Genomic DNA, 20,334 nt, shown 5'->3' on the forward strand with positions numbered 1-20,334 from the left:
TGCTCCCGATGTGGCCATTTATACATTGGGGAGACCCGCCGCAGACTGGGAGACTGTTTCGCCGAACACCAGCGCTCAGTCCTCCAGCAGTGGCGGGATCTCCCTGTGGTCACACACTTACAATTCCACACTCCCACTCCGACATGTCTGTCCATGGCCTCCTCTACCGTCAAGATGAGGCCACACGCAGGTCGATGGAGCAATACCTTATCTCCTGCCGGCATGAACATCCAACTCACAGACCTCAGTTGATACCCCTGGCCCCCCCTCACCCCATCCCTATCTATAATTTTAGTCTGGTTCTCTTTCTCTCTCTTTTTCCCCCCTCACTATAATCTCCCCCCAGCCCTACCTTTCTTTCTCTTTTATTTCCCATAATTCTCCACCTTCCCCCTAGCCCATTTCCCTCCAGCCGATCACTTCCTAGCTCTCTACTTTATCCCTCCCCCCACTTCTTATCCCCCCTCGACCATCCCATGTTACTTCACTCTTGATGAAGGGTTTCGGCCCGAAACGTCGTCACTACCTCCTCCCATAGATGCTGTCTGGCCTGCTGAGTTCTGCCAGCATTTTGTGTTTTTATTCAACACATTCTGTTTGAGGCACTTACAATAAAACAAAAATGCATAAAAACTACTTTCATTTCCATTATTATTTCCTGTTGTATAATACCTTTTATTCTAGAAAAAGAAAAGACCAAATGGGAACATTTCTTGAAGGGAGAAGACAGTTCTTTACTCCCACACAGTATATTTATAAAGTTAATCTACTCTGCTATGCATCAACAGGTGCCACAGATTAAATCCCTGATTGGCTGTGTGCAAGTCCCCGTCATATCAGATCGAACATTTCTCCTGCTGATGAATGCAGGAAGCCATTCAGTGACAACTCACTGAAGCACACAGAATGATTTCTTCTTGGTTTCTGACTGTGATGCTCCAAGGCCAGCCTGACATGTCAGCTCCCATTAAAGTGAGTGAACCTGCTTTAGGATCCAAGTGGCCATTATCAATATGCATCGTGAAGTCGGTCATGAGGACAGAGAGCATTAGCTATTGGTTTCCATTGGAAGCAAAACTAAAAATATGTTGGATATTTTCTAAAAGATGATATATGCTATTTTAGAAAATAGAACAGTCCATTGGTAGGCAGAAAAAAACTCCCTGTAATTACATTTCCTTTTTATGGTCCTTTTGCGATCAACAATAAAGTAATACGAAAACACTGAAAGGGATTTAAGATTGTTATAAAATGTATGGAAACAAAAGAACAAAAACAATTCCTGCAGATGGCACTTGACAGGCATAATCCCAAAAGAAAATGAACTAATTTTGCAGAATGCATTGTGAAATAATATCCCAATAAGATGAAGTTAAGTCATAACATTTGCCTTTTAGAGGACTCTTCATTATTAGTTCATTATTCAGTCAGCAACAGCCTTGTTACTGTATATTCAGAATAGAAGCATTAAATTTTTTAAAAATTGAAAGGAATATATATGGCAACTAGGCAGCTTGGGCCTTTTGCCTCAAATATGGAGTTCATATCCAGATCAGTTTGATTAGTCTTGGTATAAGCCAACAGCATTAGGCTTCTTTAATGTGGTATTTCTTATTAATAACAATTAAAATTAACAGAGGTGGTGGGGGAAGAAGTGTTGTACCAATGCTCACTAAAGCTTTCTTGAGAAAGCTTTCTGGTGCAGTCAGGTGCCTACCATAACACATTCAGTGCCCAAGACAAAGTCTCCCATTCTGCAATGGTTAACATTTCAATCTTGACCATGGATAGACTTGCAAATACATACACTAAAAAAACAAAATCAGCAGGACAGACAGAAGCTATGGAAAATCAAAAGTCTCAAGAGGATATCTACATCATTCTGAAGGTGTAGATGAACAAAAAAGGAAAAGACCAGGGGAAAACAGACAAGGTTCTCCGGCCAAACCTGCAGCCCCCCCCCCACCCCCACAGTCACTATACTGGATGGATATCAGTACACAGTTAAGTGGAAAAGTGATGATGAAGAGAGGAAAGAGGCAAGAAGAAAAACACAATATGATGTTGGCTCTGTTATCAAGTGATAACCAAAGAAAGTAGGATTGGTGACAGATATTCGAAAGAGTGGACAGGACCATGAGAATCAGCAGGATGAGTGGTGTGTCAGTTCCACGGAGCTCATATGGAACGTTTTAGAAGGAAAATTTGATGGACAGAGGAAGAACTTGTGTTTCTCTAACATGTTCATCAATTTATCTATTACCGTTTATTCTCTACGGAGAAAAGGTCAGAGGTCTGCAAACAAAAAGAAAAGCTGTCAGATTTCCTAAATTTGCATGACAGCTTGGATTTCCCACTTATAGTGGCTATTATATGCTTAATCCAAAACAAAATTAATGCATTGATTATGCAATGGTCTACTTGAGAGAACATTACAGAATAGCAAATTTTGATTAATGAAAAGATATCAATTCACTGATTAAGACAAGATATGCCAGGATTGCTTTTTATTTCAAAAACAGGAACTCACTACCACTTTGGAGTTTCTATGGATGCTAAAATAAAGGATATTGACCGGTTTTGGAGGGACTGTACGAACACCCACCAATTACAGAATCTAAGAGTGACTGAATGGTTCCAGCTCAGAAAACGTCCATTGAGTCTACACTGGTTCTACGTAGTCAGTCTCACTCCAGCTTCATCCCCAGGGTCTGCAAATGTTTTTCCTTTCAGATGCATAGTCAGCTCCCTTTTGAAAGTTATAATTGAATGTAAGTGAAAAGACATTTCTATATCAAGGCACAATATTATTTAAAAGAATATTATTCAAGTTAGCATAAGTTTTATAGACCACAGCATTTGCCAGCTAGCAACTTGGCCAATAACAAACAAAAGCCCTTTTCTGCCTTGGAATAGAATGCTAGAGCCCTGAACCTGGCATACTTATGATTCATAAACAAAGTTCTCTATTTCCTGTTATTTTTCTATAAACAAGATTTATTCATTTCTATTTTTCTTCAACACTTAGCTAAAAAACAGAACAGCATGGTGTGTTACAGAAGAAAACCAGTTTTATATCTTTAAAGATACACTGCAGTACTTTGTAACATTTTGCAGCAGCACTATTTCCATTTTTAATGTGAAATGCCAGAGTGATTGTGGCATTTCATTTTTAATGTAGTGGTCACAGTCATGTAAGAAGTATGAACTTATACTTCTGAATTAACATGAAAATCAAAGTGAAAACGTCTTCTTATGTAAATGAAACCAAACATACGGGCATGCAGAAGCTATTCAAATTGGATGGGTTTTAATAATATCAAAAGAACTGAAGTCTACAGAAAGCGGAGCAGTGTAGAGTTCATTTGTCCTCATCAATGATACAGGTGATGGCAGTCCCCTGCAGTGCCCTCCCTTCACTCTCAACCTCCCTGCAGCCTTTCATAATGTTGAGCATATAGACCTCCTCCACTGTCACTTTTCCACTGTCCAGATGTGAGTGACTGACCTCTTGTGGTTATCTTTGTAAACAATCATCTCAAAGTTCAAAGTGAATTTATTATCAAAGTACAGTGGTGCTAGGAAGTTTGTGAACCCTGCAGAGTTTTCTCTATTTCTGTATAAATATGACCTAAAATGTGATCAGATCTTCCTAAAACTAGATCAGTCCTAAAACTAGATAAAGAAAACCCAATTAAATTAACAACAAAAAAATTAAACCTGTTCCTTTATTTATTGAGAAAAATGATCCAATATTACATGTAATATTACGTAAAATTCTGATCACATTTTAGGTCATATTTATGCAGAAGGAGAGAAAATTCAACAGGCTTCACAAACTTTCTAGCACAACTGTGCATATATATCACTACCGTATATACTATCCTAAGATTCATTTTCAGTTGGGTACACTCAGTAAATCTAATAATCATAATAGTATCAATGAAAGATCACACCATCAGGGTGGACAACCAGTGTGCAAAACACAACAAAATGTACAGATGCAAAAAGAAAAATAGAAATAATATTGTAATTATTATTATTTTTATCTTTTCTCAGCTGAAATTGGTAAAACCTGAGGTAAAGCCATAGCCAAGCATACTCATTTCTCAATTGCTAGGAACTGATTCATCACCATCTTTGACTTAGCCTACGAATGTGGTGTCGCCAGCAAACTTAAATATGGCATTGGAGCTGTGTTTAGCCACACAGCCATAAGTGTAAAGCAGTGGTTCCCAACGTGGGGCGTATGCCCCACAGGGGGGTAATTTGATTTTTAAGGGGGGCAATTCGAGAATGAGTTATTAACAGTGAATTTTTTCTAGTAAGTCTGTGTGAGTATGTGTGTGTGCGAGTTAATACATGTGTATATACAGTATGCATACATAAAAATACTTGTGTGTATGTACATGTGTAATTGCATATGTACTGTATATAGATAGATAGATAGATATTTATTCATCCCCATGGGGAAATTCAACTTTTTTCCAATGTCCCATACACTTGTTGTAGCAAAACTAATTACATACAGTACTTAACTCAGTAAAAAATATGATATGCATCTAAATCACTATCTCAAAAAGCATTAATAATAGCTTTTAAAAAGTTCTTAAGTCCTGGTGGTAGAATTGTAAAGCCTAATGGCATTGGGGAGTATCTTCATCCTGTCTGAGGAGCATTGCATCGATAGTAACCTGTCGCTGAAACTGCTTCTCTGTCTCTGGATGGTGCTATGTAGAGGATGTTCAGAGTTTTCCATAATTGACTGTAGCCTACTCAGCGCCCTTCGCTCAGCTACCGATGTTAAACTCTCCAGTACTTTGCCCACGACAGAGCCCGCCTTCCTTACCAGCTTATTAAGACGTGAGGCGTCCCTCTTCTTAATGCTTCCTCCCCAACACGCCACCACAAAGAAGAGGGCGCTCTCCACAACTGACCTATAGAACATCTTCAGCATCTCACTACAGACATTGAATGACGCCAACCTTCTAAGGAAGTACAGTCGACTCTGTGCCTTCCTGCACAAGGCATCTGTGTTGGCAGTCCAGTCTAGCTTCTCGTCTAACTGTACTCCCAGATACTTGTAGGTCTTAACCTGCTCCACACATTCTCCATTAATGATCACTGGCTCCATATGAGGCCTAGATCTCCTAAAGTCCACCACCATCTCCTTGGTCTTGGTGATATTGAGACGCAGGTAGTTTGAGTTGCACCATATCACAAAGTCCTGTATCAGTTTCCTATACTCCTCCTCCTGTCCATTCCTGACACACCCCACTATGGCCGTGTCATCAGCGAACTTCTGCACATGGCAGGACTCCGAGTTATATTGGAAGTCTGATGTGTACAGGGTGAACAGGACCGGAGAGAGTACGGTTCCCTGCGGCGCTCCTGTGCTGCTGACCACCGTGTCAGACCTACAGTCTCCCAACTGCACATACTGAGGTCTATCTGTCAAGTATATATATAGTGTATCACCGTCATTACAACCATCAAATGGCTTTCATAATTAAATTAATGAATTGACTGATGTAGGAAGGAACGAATGAACAAGTCCAAACGCGTAAGAAACTCGTACGAGGTCGCGCCAATGCTGCTTTTTGCAGTAGCTTTCGGTTCTTGGTGGTGTGAAGGTGTGTACATTGCGTCATCTCTTTTAAACGGTGTATCTGTCTTTGTATGCTGTAGAAACGAATCAGCATTGTTTTATTTATTTATTATTTTAATATCACTTAATGTTCTTTTTTTTACAATTTCTTAGTAATTTCTTCCTCAGAACTTTAACAGTCCTTTGGTTCTTTTATTTTTCTCTTTCATGAATGCCATGTTCTTTGGAAGCTTGATTAAACCAAGTTAATGGTCTTTTAGGCTTCCTCCAGGTGAATAGGAGTTCACTTTTTGAATAATAAGAATTATATATGACCACAGGGGGCATCAGGATTTTAGAGGTGATTAGGTGGGGCATGGCCAAAAAAAGGTTGGGAACCACTGGTGTAAAGTGAGTAGAGCAGAGGGCTAATCACTCGATCTTGTGGTGCACCTGTGCTGATGGAGATTGTGAAGCAGATGTTGTTGCCAATCTGAATTGACTGCCGTCTGCTAGTGAGGAAAATTAGGATCCAATTACACAAGGAGGCATTGATGCAAAGGTCTTGAAGCTTCTTGATTAGTGTTGAGGAGATGACAGTAACGAATGCCAAAGTTGTAGTTGATAAAAAAACATCCTGATGTGTGCATCTTTGCAGTCCAGATGTTCCAGGATTGAGTAAAGAGCCAATGAAATGGTATCTGCTGTGGACCTGTTGTGCCAGTAGGCAAAATGGAGTGGATCTAAGTCGCTTCTAAGGCAGGAGTTGATATGTTTCATCACCAGCCTCTCAAAACAGTTCATCATTATGGATATAAGTGCTACTGGATGATAGTCACTGAGGCAGGAAATCAGGTTCTTCTTAGGTATCGGTATAATTGAAGCCTGCTTGAAGTAGTTAAGTACCTCAGACTGCTGAGGTGAGAGGTTAAAGTTATCAGTGGACTTTCCAGACATTCCTGGTAGAGTGCTCAGAGGATGTGCAGACCAGCTAGCAGATGTTCTCACTGACATCTTCAACATCTCCCTGAGCAGTGCCACTATTCCAACGTGCTTCAAGGCCGCCACCATCATCCCCGTGCCGAAGAAGTCTTCAGTGTTCTGCCTAAATGACCACCGTCCCGTTGCACTCACATCCATCATCATGAAGTGTTTTGAGAGGCTCGTCATGAGGCACATCAAGACCCTGCTGCCCCCTTCACTGGACCCCCCTGCAGTTTGCATACCGTCCCAATCGCTCAACAGACGACGTGATTGCCACCACCCTCCACCTGGCCCTAACCCACCTGGACAAAAAAGACACATACATTCAAATGCTGTTCATAGACTTCAGTTCAGCATTCAACACAATCATCCCTCAGAAACTGATTGGAAAGCTGAGCCTACTGGGCCTGAACACCTCCCTCTGCAACTAGATGCTAGACTTCCTGACTGGGAGACCTCAGTCAGTCCAGATCGGAGGCAGCATCTCCAACACCATCACACTGAGCACGGGGGCCCCACGGCTGTGTGCTCAGTCCACTGCTGTTCATTCTGCTGACCCACGACTGTGCTGCAACACACAGCTCGAACCACATCATCAAGTTCGCCGATGACACGACCATGGTGGGTCTCATCAGCAAGAACGACGAGTCAGCTTACAGAGAGGAGGTGCAGCGGCTAACAGACTGGTGCAGAGCCAACAACCTGTCTCTGAATGTGAACAAAACAAAAGAGATGGTTGTTGACTTCAGGAGGGCACGGAGCGACCACTCCCTGCTGAACATCGATGGCTCCTCGGTAGAGATCGTAAACAGCACCAAATTTCTTGGTGTTCACTTGACGGAGAATCTCACCTGGTCCCTCAACACCAGTTCCATAGCAAAGAAAGCCCAGCAGCGTCTCTACTTTCTGCGAAGGCTGAGGAAAATCCATCTCCCACCCCCCATCCTCATTACATTCTACAGGGAAAAATGTTGTCTCGTTTTTACTGTGTACTATACCAGCAGTTATGGTTGAAATGACAATAAAAAGTGACTTGACTTGACAGTTAATAAGCACAGGTCTTTAGTATTCAGCTAGGTATCCCATCAGTGCCAGAAGCTTTACCTTCCTGAAGGATGAATGCATGTCAGCTTCAGAGATAGAAATCACAGGATCATCGGGGGCTCTGGGAATTTGTGATGGTTTCTCCAGGTTTTGACAGTCACGGTGAGCACAGAAGGCATGGAACTCATGTGGGAGCAAAATTTTGTTGTCACGTATGTCACTTGGTTTCACTTTGTAAGAGGTAAGGACATTCAAGCCCTGTCACAACTGTCGAGCATCCTTCACTGATTCAAGTTTAGTCTGGAATTGCCACCTTGCCCATGAGAATACTCCCTGGAGATCGTACCTGAACCTCTTGTAACTTTCTTGGTCACCAGACTTGAATGCCTCTGCTCGGGCCCTCAGCAGATTGTGGATTTCATGGTTCTTCTGAATGAATTTGTGGGGACACACTCATCTACGACTGTTTTTATAAAGCCCATGACAACCATGATGTATTCATTCAGAGCCGTAGACGATGAACATAAATTGAAGCAATCCCGTAGCCACTCCTCTCCTTCCCGTAACCACCTCTTTGTTGACATAATCTCTGGAGCCTTGCTCTTTAGCCTCTGCCTGTACGCAGGTAGAAGGACAGCCAAGTGATTCGATTTCCCGAGGTGCAGCCTGGGCATGGACGAAAGGCATTGCTTTTCTTGGTGTAATAGTGGTCCAGTGTGTTGGGACCTCTGGTGTTACAGGTTATTTGGGCAGGGTTTTCTTCAAACAAGCTTAGTTGAAATCCTTGACTATGATACTAAATGTGTCAGGGACTATTTCATGTTTGATAATAGCATCACGCAGTATCTCAAGGGCTTGGTTATAGTCGGCCATTTGAAGCATGGAAACTGCAATCAGGATTATGGAAAATAGACCAGTAGGCATTTGATTGTTAGGTGTTCAAGGTCAAGTGAACACGAGTATGACAAAACTGCACATCACAGCACCACAGAGATTTTATGATGAAACACACGCTTCCACCTTTTGCCTTTTTTGAATCAGTATTTTGGTTCATTCTGTGTATCGAGAAGCCTTTGGGTCGCCATATCTGGCATACTCCAAGTACGCCATGCCTCAGTAAAACACAGAACACAACAATTTCTCATTTCCCTTTGACACATCAATCTTGTCCTCAAGTCTTCAATTTTGTTCTCCAGTGACTGCACATTTAAGGCTGATTTATACTTGTGCTTATGGACTATGCTGCAGCCTATGCCGTAACCCTGATTTTCACTTCTGCGTTGCTCTACGCCGTAGCGAGTATGCGTTGATGTGCGCCAAAACGCTAGTTGGCGGTGGGGTTTCTATGCCGCTGTGTTGAGTTTCTTCATAAGAGACATGGACGAGGAAATGCATTTCAAACATTTTTGCATGTCAGCAGGTAGATTTGACAATTTGGTTCACCTATTTCGTATTGGTGTACACACAGCCTACAGACATGGCGGAGAAGAAGCAACCGGAAATATGTAGGAGGAAATGCGATGCTACCAAGTGGACCAATCACAGTTGTTGCAGTCTGCATCGCTGCAATGCATAAGTAACTTTTCTAGAGAGGTGCACGTCACCCTACGGTGTAGGGTACAGCGTAGGTACGGCGTAATGTATACGATACCTATGTCATAGATGTGACACACAAGTATAAATCAGCCTTTACTAACAAGATGCTGGACAGAGGGGGTCTCATTGCTCTGTGTTTCAACCTGGCTTGGAACGACCCCCACCCCCCACTCCTGCCTTGCTTCCAGCTATGCTGATGTACCTTCACCCACTTAAAGGTGCTGTGCCTGCTTGCTTGAGAGTTACTGTAAGTCTGCTGATTCCTTCAGAAGATCGTGAAATCTGTAACTCATTAAGTTGATTGAAAAGTATGGTGTTTAAAGGGGAATTACATGCTGCAGATTGCAGTGAGGGTAATTCAAAAGAGGTATATTTAGAAGTTTTGTAAAGGCACAATAATCCAGGATAGCTCCCACAATGCCAAGGGAAGGATGTGTACAATTAAGAGTTGGATTTGTTTTGTGAGGAAACAACACTAAATTGGTTTATTAGTGTATGGCGGTGAAAACCTTGCCTCACACACTGTTCATTTAGATCAATTCTGCCTGATGGAAAAAGAGTGAATGTCTAGGATGGGTGGGGTTTTGGCTGCCTTACTGAGACAGTGAGAAGTGCAGTGTCCTTGCCGGAGAGGCTGCATTCCGTGGTATAGTGAGTTGTGTTATGCGAGGGAAATCACTGAAAATTGTGCCTCTCTGCAGTTGTCTGTATGGTGGACATGTGAGACATGAAACAGTGAAATTTACACATGGATTCCCAGAGAAGTGGCCATCCAGTAACTAGATCAGATTAGATTCAACTTTATTGTCATTGTGCCGAGTACAGATACAAAGCCAATGAAATGCAATTAGCATCTAACCAGAAGTGCAAAAGAATAGTGTTATTTACAAAATAACTGCGAATAAAAAGTGCTACAGCATACAAATATAAAAGTACAGAGACAGTACAATATGGCTGCAATACTGCTTAGCACTGTGATGTGAGGTTCAGCAGGGTCACAGCCTCAGGGAAGAAGCTCATCCTGTGCCTGCTGGTGCGGGAGTGGAGGCTCCTGTAGCGCCTACTGGATGGAAGGAGAGTAAAAAGTCCATGGTTAGGGTGAGATGCATCCTTGATAATGCTTTTCACCCTGCCCAGGCAGCGTTTATGGTAGATGTTCTCAATAGTGGGCAATTGGTTGCCGATAATCCACTGGGCAGTTTTCACCACCCGCTGGAGTGCTTTGCGGTCCAATACGGGACAATTGCCATACCACACTGAGATGCAGATGGTGAGTATGCTCTCAATGGTACAGCGGTAAAAGTCCATCAATATCCTGGGACAGAGGTGAGCTTTCTTGATGCTCCACAGGAAATAAAAGTGCTGTTGTGCCTTTTTGATCAGGATGGAGGAGTTCAAGGACCAGGTGAGATCCTCGGAAATGTGGACACCAAGGAATTTAAAGCTTGATACACGCTCCACTACAGCTCCATTGATGTAGATGGAGACGTGAGTGTGTCTCCTAAAATGCCTGAAGTCCACAATGGTCTTCTGGGTGTTAAGGGCCAGGTTCTTGTCTGTACACCACACGGCCAGCTGCTGGACCTCGTCATCCCCTCTGATCAGGCCAGCCACCGTGGTGTTGTCTGCGAACTTGATTATGGAGTTGGAACCATGTACAGGAATGCAGTCGTAAGTGAAAAGGGAGTGCAGAAGAGGGCTCAGCACACAGCCTTGAGGCACGCTGGTGTTCAGAGTGAGAGTGGAGGAGGAGAGGTTGTCTAACTTAACAGATTGAGGTCTGTTAGTCAGAAAGTCCAAGGTCCAATTGCAGAGGGATGAGCTGATACCACGCTGGCGAAGTTTGGCAGTCAGCTTGGCGGGGGGGGGGGGGGGGGGGAGGGGGGGTCACAATATTGAATGCCGAACTGAAGTCAATGAACAGCATTCTGACATAAGAATTGGGGCTGTCCAGGTGGGTCAGGGCAGAGTGAAGTGCCATGGAGATGGTGTCCTCTGTTGACCTGTTGGTGTAATAGGCAAATTGATGGGGGTCCAGGGTAGTAGGCAGACAGGATTACCCTTTTCCAAAATACACCACCACTCCCCCTACACCTCATTCTCCAATCTTCTTAAATTTCTAATTACAAGATCTCAACCCTCTTTCCCCATTACTTTGCAATTTTTTCAACTAAACTATGAACTTAATACATAGCAATACACTGGCATTGGTTACAGAGTCAGACTGAAAATTACACACGATCACGATGAAGGAAGAAATTGTTTTTTTTATTCTCAGCAACACCTCCATTCCTCTGAGGTTTAACCACGTTTATACAAACAGATGCAGTACTTACAAAGCCATACCATGCCCTCATCTCCATAATGTTAATCTCAGCATACCAACTGCTGCTGAAAATGGAGAATCCAGGTAAGAGGACCATCTAATGGCCCAATGAGGCAATCTCTCTGTTTCAGTATTCTTTGAATGGAACATCTGGCAGACATTCAAGGAGGCTGCCACGTATGGAGAAGACCTTCAGGAATATGCCTCATCTGTCATTGGCTACATCAGTAAGTCCGTAGATGACGTTGTTACTCAAAAACAATAATCTCACGGCCCAATCAGAAGCCCTGGCTGAACGAAGAGGTGTGCTCCCTACTAAAAGCCCGTGATGCTGCCTTCAAGTCTAGTGACAGAACAGCTCTCAGACCAGCCAGGGAAAACCTCACCTTCAACATCAAGAAAGATCCCATACAGCCTGCTTATGGACTGTTTGCCCCACTCCCATCAGCTACATTGCATCCACGCCAGGACCACCAGACTCAAAAACAGTCACTTTCCCCAAGCAGTAAAGCTGATCAACACCTACACCTACTAACTGCACCACTACTTAACTATTTCTCATCAGTCACTTTATGTATAGCCTAGCAGCACTATGGACATACAATCAATTTATGTGTTTATATTTATTGTGTTATTTATTATTCTTACTATTGTATTCTTTATCTTTTGTGTCTTTTTTGTGCTGCATCAGATACGGAGTTACAATTATTTCATTCTCCTTACACTTGTGTACAGTAAGTTACATTAAACTATCTTGAATCTTATCTATTTCATTGGAAGTACAACTACAGAGTTGATACACAGCTGTCATTTGAACGGAAAATGCTTTGAGATTTCCAGAGATTCCTTTCATTAGTGATTTACTAATCACAATATCTTCCTGACAGGAAAAAACCCTCAACATTGATGTCTATCTGGAAATCTATTAGTTCAAGCCTACAATTCAAACTAAAAGGCTATGGTAATTACAACTAAAAAATCAAATACAAAGATCTCATAGTCAATTGAAATCTGCAAAAAGGCAACTCAGTTCTGCAATGTATACATCCAAAGAAACAAAATAGGACAAAATAAAGTCATTTTTATCTAATTAAGCTAATTATGCCTTGTACATATGGCATCCTCTCATTCCCCCTCCCCTTCCCTCAACCCCCTTATTCCCCCAATCAGAAGCATTACATCTCACTCAACGATTTCGCACTGCATATATCCTGAAACCTTTCCAGAGTTTATGAAACACTCAACATGATCTACTTGTCAACCTAAGTTCTTATGTTTCACCTCTTTAATACAAATCTGCTCAGAGAGAATAAAGTGATCCCAGGAAGTGACTCACAATGTGTTCAGATTCCTCAGTCTCTTAAAGGCTGCTGGACGGATTTCCTTAATGCGATTGAATCGCAGGTCCCTGCAAAGATACATAAAAGCATATAAGCATATAAATGTTTATAAGGTGACAGCAAGTACAGGTTTTTATATTCTATTAAGTAAAGTTTCAACAGATTTTGTCAGTTGATATATATATAATTTGTTAAAATTTAAAGGCATAGATTTTAAAGGCAATATTTTAAAAATGTTGGTTTTAAAGTGAGTGAGAGAGAGGGGGGTGGAGGAGAGAGACCCAGTAATTGAAACACAATTGAAATTCCAGATGAAGTGTCTTGGCCCGAATTGTAGGCTCTCCATAGATGCTGCCTGTTCTGCTGAGTTTCTCTAGCATTTTGTGTGTGTTACTCTAGATTTCCAGCATCTGAAGAATCTCTTGTGTTCATAATTCACTGGCAAACAGTGTTATTTATTTCAGCAACTCATGATTGGAAATTACCTTTTCCTGAAGTGGAACTAAATAATGTTCATTTCTGGGTCATTTCATGACACTCAGCAAATTCCTCTGATCATTTCCTGGCATAGCTCATGACTGTTCTTTTGACATGATACTTCCATGCCAGATGATGTTATTACGTCATTAGCTGATGTCATCAGAATTTCTTTCGCAGAGGGTGGTGAATCTGTGGAATTCATCTCCACAGATGGCTGTGCATGTCATTGGATATATTTAAAGCACAGGTTTTAGCTTCTTGATTTGCAAGGGCATTAAAGCTAATGGCCGGCTGGTGGCGCAGTGACATCAGCGCCAGACTCCGGAGCAAAGGTTCCTGAGCTCGAAGCCAGTCCAGCCGCTCCCGGTCAAGCTTTCCATCCGTGCCGAGTTGAGTGTTGAGCTCGCAACTCGGCCTCGTAAAAAAAAAAAAAAACACTGCGCTGTGAGAAGGACACGGGGGACCACTCACAGAATCTTTCCTCCAAGACAACCACTTTGGTAAAAAAAAGTGGTTGCCGAGGCTCTGGCAGAGTGTGGGGAAAAGGCAGGAGAATGGGGTTGAGAGGGATAATAAATCCAGCTATGATGGAATGGCATTGCAAACTCAGTGGGATGAATGGCCTAATTCTGCTCCTATGTCTTGCGTTGGCTGCAATGGAAGAGCACTTTTCCTTTTGCAACAGAGCAAGAGAAACTGGAACATGTTGTCCTGGGAAGGATCATCTACGTTGCCAATGGAAAGAATCGGATGGGATAAAGTTCCCTAAGTGCTCTCACTGACACAAGACTTCTGCTTCTCAACCTCTTACCTTCACTAGCTCCTCTGCAGATATACGGCAGTGTAATTCAGTATAATTATTGATGATCTCATTCCACTAGAATATCAGTTTGAATTTGGCATTGCGGAAGTCTGTATGGTGGAAATTCAGAAAAGCAAGCAGCGGTTGTAGGGTGGCTGAGGTAAGTTATTATGGTGAGTCCTCATAAGCCGCTACTAGTATTCCCAGGATCCTTAGGTTGCTCCCCCATCAACTATGCCTTCCTTTCTCTTGGTCATCATTCATTTAGTAAAATCCCCTGCCCTCACAATACTTTTCTTCTATTGATCAATCCCATAAGTTCCCACATGGGGTCAAGTTTCATCGTATTGCTGCTCTCCCTGCCACTATTCCTTTGAGAAGAGAGGTTCACACTCAATGATTCAGGAACAGCTTCTTCCCCTCTGCCATTCAATTTCTGAATGGACCTTGAACAGATGAACACTACCTCACTAATTTCACTGGGCATCCTGAATACTTTTGGGTATAGTGTCTTATGGGTTTTGGGCTGCTGATCATGAAAGTCACCATGAAATTTCCCTATCATGCATCATTTTTTGAAATCACCTATATTTGTTATTTCAATTCCTAATTCAAGTCAATTAAAATGTTGCCCACAACGTAAGCTGAAACATTTTCTGTCTTGTTCAGACATGCCTGGGCAGGACAGATTCTGCCTGGCAATAAAGGTCTTAGAAAAACATGACATGGAGTCTAGAGGAGGTGGACAAAGACGCCATGATGAACAAGTCAGGAATGGAAAATGACACTGATACTGATCCCTTTATGTCGAGTGAGCCTCATCTGATAACTCAATGACCGAGTCAGAGACCTGAGTTTGTCGAAGTCGAAAGCAGAATTACTGGGTTCAAGGTGGAATCTGCTGCCACCAGGCACAAAATTTCTGTGAAGGATTTCAATATTTGTGACAGATGCAGTTAATTAGATTAACTGATGCCAAGATTAAGAAAGGCATTTCTTTGATTCTACAAATCAAGTAGGTTACCAGTGATAGGTATTTCAAAGAACTTCTAGTGGGACTGGAGAAAATCACATGGAAGGCATTCAAGGATGTTGAAAATTTTCTAGGCAACTACAGAGCACCAAACTACATATAGTAGGTGTACAATTAAACATTTTATATTCAATGAAAGTTAATTTCTTCTTTCTCCATATTCCTACAAGATACAAGTAGTCTGAAATTATATTTGTGTTCAGCTTCAAGAGGTCTATCATAAACAAAAAAAAATGTTGAGGAAGCAATGCTTCAAAAAATTGCTCAGTGTTTTAGTTTCTGTTGTTTATTATTTAGCATTTTCAAAATTCAAAGTTCAAAGTAAAATTTATTATCAGAGTAGATACATGTCACCACAGACAACATTAAAACCAAACCCGCAAACAGTAGGTAAATTATTCAATTATAAAATTTTAAAAAGCCGCATTTTGATAAAAAGCAGCTAAAGTCATTCATTCGTATTTGTCTCAATGCATTAAAGAAGTTTTGAATTTCAAAGGTTTTTTTTCTCTTAAAAGGTTTTTTTGTTGAATCGTTGATAATTTTGGATAGTGTTAGTTGAGGCGGTATCATGGTTAGCACCGCGGACTTTGAATCGTGTGATGGGAGTTCATATCTCTGGTAATCATCGGAAATAGGTGTGTAAATTCAGTAAAGAATAGCCTAATAAGTCGCGTCGCGTCCCCGTAGCATTTCCACCTGACGATTTATCTTGGCATAACTGCAGATAATATCGTAATATAATATTCGAAAGCGTATTTCTTGCGATACTTTGCTATAGGCGTGTCTGGTTGAGTAAAGCGGTCATCTCTGACTTAGTCAGATAGTTTTTCTCATATTAGCTCATATTTTTCTCTTTACCTTTAACCCTTCATTAACCCTTCATCACGTCAAAAAGAAGGAAATGGAATGATGACTATGTGTGCTTTGGTTTCACTTGCACAACAGGAAATGATGGCTTGCAAAAAACCCCAGTGCATTCTTTGTAGTGTTGTGTTTTCCAACTCAAATCTGAAGCCATCCAAGCTTCAAGAGCACTTCAAGAACAAGCATGGCGGAGCTGATGTTGAAGGACATGATGTTGGGTCATTGAAAATCTAAAGAGCTCGTTTTGATTCACAAGGAACTCTTCCAAAATTAGGTTTTGTTTCTGTTGAAAAACCACTACTTCTTGCTTCATACCAAGTGGCATATAAAGTGGCCAAATCTAAGAAGCCCCATACAATTGCGGAAGATCTCATCAAGCCATGTGCACTGGAAATGGCAACAATTATCCTGGGCAAAGAAGCAAAAAAAAAATTTGAACAGGTGCCCCTATCAAATAATGTCATTCACAACTGAATCAGTGATTTGAGTGAAGATATTTTGGACCAAGTCATCTCAGATGTCAGAGCTAGTCCTCTTAAAATCTCTATTCAGTTGGATGAGTCAACTGATGTCTCCAGTTGTAATCAACTCATCACATTAGTGAGGTATGTCAATGATGGTGCTGTGAAGGAAGATTTCCTGTTTGTAAAGACCTGAAAACAAACACAACTGCAAAGGATGTGATGCAGCTGGTGAAAGACTTCTTTGCCAAACATGATTTAGATATCAAAGTCATTGGTTCTGTGTGCACTGACGGGGCACCTGCAATGTTTGGAAATAAATCTGGCTTTTCTGCATTGATGAAAAAGGAGCCAGACTTGAAAGTTACCCATTGTTTTCTTCATCGGCGTGCTTTGTCATCAAAAACATTGTCTCCAAATTTGAAGAAAGTCCTTGATACTTGTGTGAAGACCATCAGCTGGATCAGGGGGTGTGCTTTGAACCATTGCATCTTCAAATCATTTTGTGAGGATCTGGGAAGTGAGCATTCAGTTTTGCTTTTCCACACATAGAAGTCCGTTGGTTGTCACGAGGACACGCTTTAACCTGCTTCTTTGAACTGCGGGAAGAAATTAAAGTTTTTTGGAGGAGCATGAATGTGATCTGGTTGGGGCAATGGAATCACAGGAATTCGCCCAAATGCTGGCTTACTTAGCTGACATTTTCACTCATGTGAATGACCTGAGAGTTTCTCTTCATGGAAAAGGGATAAGCATATTGAAGGCTTGTGAAATGTTGAATGCCTTCAAAGAAAAGTTACGCCTTTGGCGTCGAAGGATGGAAAGAGTCAGTCTCTCAAATTTTCCTTCACTAGAAGAGATGGTTGATGATGCTGGATCCATAACTCCTACTGTGTGTGAAGAAATTGTGGCTCGTTTGGAAATGCTGTCAGAATCATTTGATGGATATTTTGCTGCCGGAAACCTGAAGATTTCAGAAGAATGGATCATGAATCCATATTCCTACGATTTTTAACTCTGAGATGTAACCTTCTAGCTAACACTGATGAGACTCCTCAACTCTGAGGTGGAACTTCCCAGGTAACAATGATGAGAATCCTCAATGCTGATTCGGACAGCGGGAGACTGGAGTGAGTTTACGTCTCTCTCGACTCGGGCAGCGGGAGACTGGAGTGTGCTTGGGACAAACGTTACTACCACTTCTCAAGGCACACTGGCAGCTGGCTGAGTGATGACTCGTGACTCATCACTTAAGGACACAAGCCACTCTTTGTCACATCCCCTGAAATTCCATCTCACACCCCTGGTTGGGAACCCCTGTCTTATTGATATGCAGACAAATCAAGCTCTTGAAATGCAATTTGAAAGCAAGACTTTGGAGGAGTTTTGGTGTGCAGCACTGGATATGTTCCCAAGACTTGGTGGAAAAGCACTCCATGTCCTCATTCCATTTGCAATAACATACTTGTGTGAATCTGGATTCAGTTCTCTCTTGTCAATCAAGACAAAATCTAGGAATTGCCTGAATCCACAAGCAGACCTGCGGATCGCAGTCAGCAAGGAAGTTCCACGTTTTGACCAAATCATGAATGGGAAGCAGGAGCAAAGAATTCATTGAATTTTATGTTCACAATTCGGATTGATTTTACTGTTTACAATTTTTTCTGAATAAATTAGAATCTAATTGCTCGATTTATATTTGCATTTTATGCACTGTTAAAAGCTTATTTTTTTAAGTTCACTTTGTTCACCCGCAGTATTGTATGTGGTTCAAAAATTAGAAATTAGACTTCTTCATCTTCAAATGTGATATTACTTTTGTAGGGGGTGTGAACATTAATCAAACATTTCCTAGGGGTGTGGGGCATAGAAAAGGTTGGGAACCACTGCACTAAATAAATAAAACCATCATACCACTTGATCTAAATGAGTGGCAAGAGTTATATTTTCTTTCACCTATGCTATAATAAGATTTAAAGAATTAAACCTTTCCCTCTTCAGACCAAAATTTTACCTCATGCACAAAGTCAGATTACTCAACAAGCAAATACAATGAGTGACTAATAAATTAATGAACAATTTTGCAGAACCAGGCTAAAGATATTTCAGATTGGCAAAATGAGCCACCCTGACCAAACATATTGTAAAGAAATAAGATAGACTCTTTTTGAAAGTAAATATTAAGGGATTGCCCATGGTTAAATTACATGACTTCTATCTAAAGATGTGAACAAGTGACCCAGAAAAGTGTATTTGAATCCCACATCAACAGCTGGGGAATTTACATTCTATGAATTAGTTACGTCTGAAACAAAAAGCTATTGTTAAACCATGAACTGCTGATTTGTAAAAACATGGGGTTCATTGATTTTCTTGAGGGAAGGAAATCATCCATCCTTAACCAGGGTCACCTAAATGTGACTTCAGATCTACTTATTTCATTGATTATTAACTGCCTCTGAAATGAACTAATAAGTCACTCTGTTCAGGGCCCAATTCAGGATATAATATAAATGTTGGTCTTACCAGCAGAAGGCTCGATATTCTTGATTAAGGAACAGATTGTGCATCACACAGGTGATATCAGAAGGATGGGATTTCTACAGGTATTCAAAATTGCATTTTCAATTTAACCAATTATTTGTAATTGAGTTGTGAAAGGCATCTGCTTTTACTTGTCCTTTTCAAGAGAAAAACTCCATTTTAAACATTTTTCCTTTTTTTTTACCATTAAAATGGCGCTAACTGGTGACTGCTTGCATCTTTGGAAACAGCTCTATTTCCATCTTTAATATATTTATTTTTCCTTTTTAGGGTTCTTTTGAAGACCCTGACCTGGAGGTACACGCTGACTTTGGCTCTTTGCAGGAATGGGACCCATTCTTGGGGTTTCCGGACTGGTCGTTGTTCGGCACGCCAGGGGCTGAGAGTCTGGCTCAGATTTGGAAGCCTAAGATCTTGGGGATCTGGAGACGGGCGAATCGAGGGTCAGTGTCACAAGGTACAAGTTAGGAGCCTGATGAAATATTCTCTAGTTGTATGGATGAATACTGTTCCAAGACCATCAGAACGAAACCAACCACTTAACTGACATCCCATTCATCAAGCAGAACATTTACAAAGATAAAGATTAGTAGTTTTGTCAAATGTACATTGAAACACACAGTGTAATGTGTCATTTGCATCAAATCAAGTCACTGAGGATTGTGCTGGGGGTAGCCCACAGGTGTTACCATGCTTCTGGTGCCCACAACTCACTAACCCTAACCGTAACTAAATGTCTTTGGAATGTGGGAGGAAACTGGATCACCCAGAGGAAACCCACGCAATCATGGGGAGAAATACAAACTCATTACAGAGAGCAGTGGGAATCAGACGCCAATTGGTGATCGCTGGCGGTGTGAAGTGATTGCACTAACCACTGCACTACCGTGTTGCCTGGTTGATCCCTCAGACACAATTATACTTCCGTCCATCTACTGTAATTTCTCACACTAGTACTACAGCACTCCTCAAACTCCTACCCATTCCACTGGAAGAACAGGGGAAGCACAGGCTCAGGAAGCCCACTAGCTGGAGCTTCTCTGCTGAGAGGCCTGCCGTCCTTACTGGGAAATGTAGCGCTATCCATTCATCATCACAGATTCTAACCCTGTGTGGTGAACTGAGGCTGAGGCTGAAGGCCCGCTCCAGCTGCTTCGAGCTTCCTGTCTATAGACGCACTTCCATTCTGAATGCTCTTGCTTGCTTTTGTTTGCATGATTTGTTTCATTCCCTCTCTTCATGTTGGTCTTTTGGGCTTCTTGTTTTGTGG

At 41.6% G+C, this 20,334-nt stretch overlaps 1 protein-coding gene across 1 annotated transcript in view; it reads right to left on the reverse strand.

The window, feature by feature from the left end:
* Positions 1–20,334, reverse strand: part of LOC140736087 (peroxidasin homolog) — a 232,962-nt gene that overhangs the window by 112,951 nt on the left and 99,677 nt on the right. Inside the window, exon 2 of the mRNA XM_073061837.1 lies at positions 12,874–12,945. Within this exon, the coding sequence (XP_072917938.1) occupies positions 12,874–12,945 (72 nt within the window). The remainder of the gene's footprint in view (positions 1–12,873; positions 12,946–20,334) is intronic.

The sequence above is a fragment of the Hemitrygon akajei genome, chromosome 11 (genome assembly GCF_048418815.1).
Source record: "Hemitrygon akajei chromosome 11, sHemAka1.3, whole genome shotgun sequence".
NCBI lineage: Eukaryota > Metazoa > Chordata > Chondrichthyes > Myliobatiformes > Dasyatidae > Hemitrygon > Hemitrygon akajei.